Genomic DNA, 7,740 nt, shown 5'->3' on the forward strand with positions numbered 1-7,740 from the left:
ACTTTCATGCTGTATCTACAACTTAAGAGATTTTAAATGTATTGGAAATGCAATCCAAACCAGACATGACTTTCTTCCCCTTACTTGTTTTTTCTCAGAGATTGGCAGTCAGAAATTCCATAAATACAACCAAGAGAAGACACTGAAGTGGTTAAAGAAAAAGGTATTGGGTTTCTCTTTTGCTTATGTTTAAAATGCACGTGCTTATTTATTAGCTTGTCCATTTCTGCATTTGAGCTATGTGATGTGCCTTAGTTCAAGGTACATGTCCTGTCCAAGAAGGACAGACATCGCAGTAAAGTTGTCACACTTGGGAATGTGATCATGTGTTAGAGATATTACAAGCTTGTTACATTTCTCTTTTTGATGGGGCTGGCCATGAAAGGGATTCATGGAGTGTGGGGAGACAGAAGAAGCTGTCAGCTGTTGCTGTAGGCTTTGCATAAGGTTAGGGGCTTGCCCTTTGCTTCGTCCCCTACATAGATGGGCTGGAGGAGAGCTTTGAATGTTACAGCTTTTAAATTCTGCCATGCTTTGCAGCTGGACAGAAATGCCTTGGTTTCGTGCTACAAATGTGTTTCCCAAAGTTTTGGCAGTTGTTTAGAATGGTCCTTGTTTGGTTGCTGTTATCCTGATCCAATCATGCCGTTCGAGAGGTCTGTACAGAATGCCAAAAATAAAACAGTGTTAAAGCTAAGCTTTATGGGGACTGTGTTTTGGTGTAAAGAAGGTGAATTTCATTTTATTCACACACATGTGCCCCTAATATGATGCCACTTTGTAGAAAAAGATGGTATGCGTCACGTGATATAGGGAAACCTTGTCATTTAAATTAGTCAATACAAGCACAAAATCTGGTCTACTTTCTGGAGTGATGAGGCATGAGGATACCTATTTTGCAATGATTACCTGCATATTTACATTTCAACAGGTACCCGTTCGTGTTGTTGAAAATACCTTCTTCTGACAGTTATCTCTCTGTTGCATCCAATATAGCAGTGCCCTGTAAAGTCCTTAATCTTTGATTTCCACCAGGACTGCCTCTGCAATCCAGCTGAGCTCAGGCATTTTCTGTTCTCTGAGCAGGTGTATTTCTCACCTGTATAATCATGTCTATTGTATCTGAGTAGCTCAGTTCATCTTAGGGTGCTACAAAACTGGTGCTGTGTTGCCAAGGCAACATGTTCAAAGACATGCTATTTTCTTTGGGTTTTTTAAACTCATATGCTAGTCATTACAAATGTATATTAAATTTCACCACAGTCCGTAACTTGAGTGTTTTATATGCTTGAAACAAAATTACAAGAGCTTTGTCACTGCATTAACATGTGCATAACAAAACTGATATAGACATTTCATTCTTTGGTTTTCTGTAGGTTAATCAAACAGTGAAAGCACTAAAGAGCAACAATATATCAGTAGGTGAAAGAGTACTTGCAAGTACATTTATCAGCAGTAAACAGATCACAGATACTAAAGAAGGTAAGAAAACTAAACCTAAAACTAAATTGTAATGAATTCCATTTTTGTGAAATTGCATAAATTGATATAAAACACATGATTAGAAACTAAAATGTATTGAAATTGGCCTTTGCAGTACATTTATTCCTTGTACAGAAAATTCCATATATGTTGCGACTGTCTGCCTTGGCTTTTCCAGGTTCTTTGATATCTTCATCAAATGACATTGTAATTAACAGTAGGTCTCAGCTGGGATTCTTGTAACTTCTCCATAGGTCAACAAGAAAACTTTTTTCTCGGTGAAATATATACTGAAGTGCTTTGCTGAACTGAGACTGTCTTAGACAATAGGACCCATATTTATAATATGTTTAAGTATCCACCCAGTAAGTGTCTCTGTATTAAAACATGCTTCTTTTTAATATTACTTTTATTAGGATGCATAGAATATTAGCATATGAACATTCACAGAATTCTTCAAAAAGGTGAAGGGATCTTAGAAGGTCATAGTCACAGAGAAAAAGCTCCTGGTCCAAACATTACTTTTGTGACAAATATATAGAATGCACAAATGTGTAATTATTAAGGGCATAACTTTAATAATATGTGTATTAAATTGCCCTGAAATTGACAATCCTGTTACCAAAAAGTCTAGTGTGATCCTCTTTGCTTCTAATCACCTTTTTTCTGGGGAGGCCAATGGCCTGAATGTTACTGGGATGTGAAGTTCTGTAGAGAAACCTGAAAATGGACTCAAAATAAATTCTTTGAAAGTTAATGAAAGTTTCTAAGAAAAGTTTTGAGCAAGATGAACAAAAGCAAATTATTTCTTATTACAAAGACATTCAGAAGTCTTCACGCTGTTGAAAATTAAGGAGAAACAAAGCAACTTGCTGACAAAGTGGAAAATGAGCTACCAACTAATGATATCAAAGGAAACAACATAAATGAGATTTAAGAGGCAACTGGACAGTTTTATAGAACAGAGATTGTAATATATGGTTTTCAAAAAGAGGCGAAGCTGCAAAACTTGTGACTTGAACTTTACAGTAACTTCTCATCCTTTTCCCCACCCCCATTTTTTTAAAGAAAGGGAAAAGTGTCCTGGCAGCGACCATCTTGACTACGCTTAAATACTTTTTCTCTGAAATTTGTAATTAAATAGTTCATCCGCAGTGGTTTTTACACCTTGCTCCTTACTTACAGTGACATGGATATAATAGTCTTTATAAAAGCCTTGTTTTTTGATATTTAAGAGAGCAGCATTGAAATAAGGAGTGCTGGAGTTTAAAGTAGGTGAGTTTTGAAGGTAGTACCACTGTATGAGGCAAGGTGAATGACAGGAAGTCAAATGGACATTACTCAACACTTATTTCTATCTAATAAGACTAATTTCCTTGTCCAATCCTTTCACTGCTGTGACAGTGCAATTTATTTCTGAAGGGAATTGCTTTCATAGGGGTATTATGAAATTTCAGTACCTTATAAATAGATGGGTATATGTAGTTAGCATCTACAGATGTTGTAGAGCAAAAGTATGGGAGGATATAATGAGTGCAAATAGGAAAATAGGGCAGGTTTAACATGAGACCTGAATATTTCATTTAGAAGACAAGGGAGGTATGCAAGTATTCTGATGTTTGACAGAAGGTTAATAACAAAGCTAGACTAGGGTGAGAACGCAGACTCCCTAGAAGGCAAACAGTGGTATTTTTAAATTGGTAAAGGAAATCAGTGAAGATTGCTTCAAAGCAGAAATGCAGAAAGAATGGATTTTATATTTAGTACAACATAGTGGCAGTTGATTTGGACTCAACATTTAGTGTCAAAATGCAAAGAGTGAAATGATAGGAATAGTTTTAAGTAGCAAGTTGGACATATTAAGTGCTGAGGTGAAATTATCTTGGGTTGGAATTATTTCTTGTTCTCTCCTGACCCTGAAGTGGGCTTAGAAAGTGACAAATCCTTGATGAATCTAGGCAGTGGAGGAAGGAGAAGTGCAGATAGGCAATACTAGAAATTTATTGTCAATATGGTTGAAATGTGTATGCTGGTGTCAGTTTGTTAATGCTTTCTGTTTCAATGCCAGTTTCCATTGGGCTTTTTAGATTAAAAAGAAAAAGAAAGGGAAAAAAGGGGAAACTTATCGCTGGCGCTAAAGAAGTAGTTCTTTGCCACTCTGAGCTCTCTAAGTATGTCAGCATATGAGCAGATAAAGCTGGCCTGTTTTAGTTGGCATTCAGAGGCGAGATTTTAACTTAGTGTCTGTCTGGCGAATGCTTTCTGTGCACGGGTGCAGTTATTCCCTAGCAGCCTCAACAACAGCGAGTTTAAAAAATCCAGCCTATGATCAGTAAGTGCTTGTCTAGAACGTGACCGGAAAAGATCTGGTTTAGGACTTCATGTTATAAAAGGGTCACTTTTTTTCCCCAGTCTCTCAGAAAAACATTTATAGCAGGAGTGTCCTGTACTGAAAACAGCTTCTAGTAGTTCATATTTCCACAGATAATTATCCTGTCTTGCCAGTGATGTTTAGATAGGCCTTGGCATTTTCTATAAAGTACTGAAAATTAAGTATAAGACTTTGAAATAGACTCATTGTCTCATCTAATTGTTTTCAGTTGAAGCCAGAAAATGTTCTTTAGTACTGAAGCCCTTGCCAAATAATTGTAAGATCCATATGCTTTAAAATTAATGATTGCATGTTCTGTTGAGTCAGCTTTTTACTTTTGCAGGTTTTTAAAATTTATTTTCTTCGAATACAAGCTATCTAGTATTCTCAGAAATTGAACAGCTTTTGTAAAGTACATACAGCAGATATTAATAACATGTGCTGACAAAGTGAGTGTAGTAAGTCTTCACTTTTTAAATAAACTGCAAGTGTCATATAACAAACTACTCAACACAGAGAAGCATCACAGTGTATCCATTAGAAGTTTCTTACTATTAATTCAACCTTATGCTTTATGGTAGCACATGCAACAAGGCTAAGGCAACCTGACTATATAAAATGAATGTTCTTCTTCTTCTCCTTTCTATTGCCTGCCCTATTCCTGAAGACTACGTACGGTATGCCCATGGGTTAATATCAGAATATATTCCTGAAGATCTGAGTAAGGAATTGTTAAAATACTTAGGGTAAGTACTGTTCCAGCTAGCTGAGAGTATTATATGGCATGCATTAATGTCCTTTAGGTGATTTCTGTTGAATACTGAGATTTGTTCATCAAGGTTGCAGTGAATGTCACAATGAGATTATATTTGCCACACTTTGTGATTTTTCAAATGTAGATTATACCTTTCTGTTTCTCCTATGATGTTAAGGGCCATGGGCTCGGAGAGAGATGTAATAGTTAAGTTGGATGTGTCTGTTACCATAGCTGCATCATGAAACCCTGAGTAATGTATCCTATTTTAAAGCAAGCAGGAAGCAAATCGAAAGAGTTAGAGCAGTTTGTCCAGAATGGGCAAGCATGAGCAGCAGGAGTAGAGTCTTCATGTCCAGTCTTCTTTCCTTTTCCCTACTCACTCAGTGCTGCTGGGGTTTGACTTCACATATCTAACCTGTGTTAGTTTATATTTAAATCTGGAAGGTGAGCCCGCATCCTCATCCTCGTGTTTCCTGACAGAAGGAGCCTTTGCTTGTAGCATCACTGGGACCCTGCACCTACTCCTCAGTTCAGTTCTGTTATGGTGACCCATGGAAAAGTGCGCAATTTGCAGCTTGAAGCCCCACAGCTGAACAGCCTTATAAGTCAGAAGCACAGAGTCCATGAGCTGCTTTTTTGCAAGGACTTGCCACGTGTTAGCAACTGATAGCCAAGGTAGCCTTTGTGAGGAAGGAATTACAGACTTTAGGTTGTGCAATCCATCTGTCTTAATTTATGAAAAATTAACTTAAAATCTTTTGTTCTGCAGGCTCCCAGAACTCAGAAGCCCAGCACCAGAGCCACCATTGAAGGTAGGAGAACATTAAGATGTTGATAGATACATTGTGTTGTAAGGTAATTTCTCTGAATTATTGTTAAAACTAGGCTGGGCCAAGCACTGAGTACAATACGCTAAATAAGTTGGCCTTGTGAAAGCCAGTCTAAAACAACACAAAAAATTTACCAGGTAACTCATATTTTTTAATAAGGAATAATTTGCTTGGTTTTCCTGTTTAAAAAAGGGGAGGAAAAGAGAGAGACATATTTTCTGGTTTTGGTCAGCAGTCTTTTCGTATGTGTTTTGCTGATTATAGTTTTATTGAGGTTGAAGGGGCAATATGACCTCATAGATTTTCTTTCATATATAATTTATGAGGACCCTGAAAGGGACCTCCTGGGCCATGGATTCCCAGACAACCATATTGGATAATCTCTCATACGCTGACCATTCTTCACCGTAAGTCTCACTAGGATTTTTTATTTCCATTACTTCTTTTGGAAGACTGTTCCATAACCTCATTCCTCTGATGCTCAGAAACCTTTCTGTAAATTTCACCTTGAATTTATTCATGGCCAATTTATTCCCCTATGCTTTTGTGCTAACTTTATCATTGTTTTTTTTAAATTGAAATGGCTCTTTTCCCTCCCTAACATTAGTTCTCTCAATGTGTAAAGGGAAAACATATATCTTTTGTGTATCATTTGGTGAAGCCACCTTGGTTGTGTAAGATGGCTTCTCCATTCCCTCATCATTACACCTATTCCGAGGTTAATTCAATTGTTGCAGAGCAGGTGACCAGAATAATATATAATTATTTCTGATAAAACCTTTATTCATACGGTATGATGGCATTCTCCCCTTTTTGTCTTAACTAGAAGTATTTTGTCCCATTACAGATTAGAATCCCATTTGCATCTATTGATGTGTTATGCACCAGATAGCTCTCAGTCATGCTGTGAACAGTTAAGACAGTTTTTTTTCCACTGCAGTTTTTACTTGATCAGCATTCAGATTTACAAGAAATTCATGCAGTTAGCTGCTGTGTACATGGCATTTTACTTCTTCTGTACTTTTAGTCTGTTTTTAATGTTTCCAGTCTTGAAGGTTCCCTGGCTTTTCCTTCACAGTGTTAAAAGCTCTTTAGCTATTCATAATGCTACTCAGTGGTGTACATTCAGCAAATGTTAGCATTCTGTTATCTTTAATTGTCAATTAATGAACATTTTGAATAGATACTGTTCATGGCAGTCTACTAGTAATCTCCATCTGATCCAATGACATCCATTTCTGCATTATTTGCCCTTATTTCCCTTTTACCCACTTTCTTACCTGCCTTAAAATTCTTATGCAGTATTTATTTTCTATAATTTCAGTTGCTTAAGTGGCACCACGTCAAGTCCTCTTGTCATCAGAAAATGTGTTATATTTGAGAAAATAAAGATAAGTCAGTAGGCATTACCTATGTTTAGTTTTCAGGCTAAGACAGGCTGAGAGAGCTGTGGTTGTTCAGCCTGGAGAAGAGAAGGATCTGGGGACACCTTATAGCACCTTCCAGTACCTAAAGATGGCTACAAGAGAACTGGAGACGAATTTTTCACAAGGTCATGTAATGATAGCACAAGGAGGAATGACCTCAAGCTGAAAGAGGGTAGATTTAAATTAGATATTAGGAAGAAATTCTTTGCTGTGAGGGTGGTGAGGCACTGGAACAGGTTGCCCGGAGGGATTGTGAACTCCCCATCCCTGGCAGTGTTCAAGGCCAGGCTGGATGGGGCTCTGAATAACCTCGTCTAGTCAAGTGTCCCTGCCTGCAGCAGGGGAGGTTGGAACTAGATGATCTTTAAGGTCCCTTCCAATTCAAACCATTCTATGTTTCTATGGTTCATTTACTCTCTATCTTTAGTTATTCTTCCCTCTTACATATAGATGGGTCTTCGGCTATTCTGCAACAGTATGGTCTCTACCTGATAGAACGTTTGCCAGGTTTTGCCTCTGGTCTTGTGATTTCTAAGGTAGTCTCCCAACAGGGTCAGCATATTCTATCTTGAATAGAGTGATTTCTATTCTCTTTTCTGCCCCTGTGTTTAACCTCCTAATCTTTATTGAAAATGATTTACTGAGTCAAAGGATTTCTTCCATTTTGGGTCCACACATAGATTAATATCTATCCAATTCTTACAGCATAGCAGCTTCACTTTTTCTCTTTTAATTCCCCTTCTGCCTCTGTGGCTAAACAGCCTTGTACTGTTTGTTTTAATTTCCTTTCCAAGGTCTAACTCAGCTTGACTTTTTGGCAGCTATCAATCCCAGTATTACCTGACCCCTAAACCAACTCTTTTCTTTTCTTTT

The 7,740-nt window shown here is 37.5% G+C and overlaps 1 protein-coding gene across 4 annotated transcripts in view; it reads left to right on the forward strand.

The window, feature by feature from the left end:
- The window catches only part of RNASEH2B (ribonuclease H2 subunit B), a 37,777-nt gene that overhangs the window by 26,047 nt on the left and 3,990 nt on the right, over positions 1–7,740 (forward strand). For all 4 annotated transcript variants that reach the window (XM_027674401.1, XM_027674402.1, XM_027674404.1 and 1 more), the window contains 4 exons: positions 99–163; positions 1,377–1,482; positions 4,521–4,599; positions 5,380–5,422. In XM_027674401.1, the coding sequence (XP_027530202.1) occupies positions 99–163; positions 1,377–1,482; positions 4,521–4,599; positions 5,380–5,422 (293 nt within the window). The remainder of the gene's footprint in view (positions 1–98; positions 164–1,376; positions 1,483–4,520; positions 4,600–5,379; positions 5,423–7,740) is intronic.

Source organism: Neopelma chrysocephalum, unplaced genomic scaffold, assembly GCF_003984885.1.
Source record: "Neopelma chrysocephalum unplaced genomic scaffold, ASM398488v2 Primary Assembly neopelma1_25, whole genome shotgun sequence".
Lineage (NCBI taxonomy): Eukaryota > Metazoa > Chordata > Aves > Passeriformes > Pipridae > Neopelma > Neopelma chrysocephalum.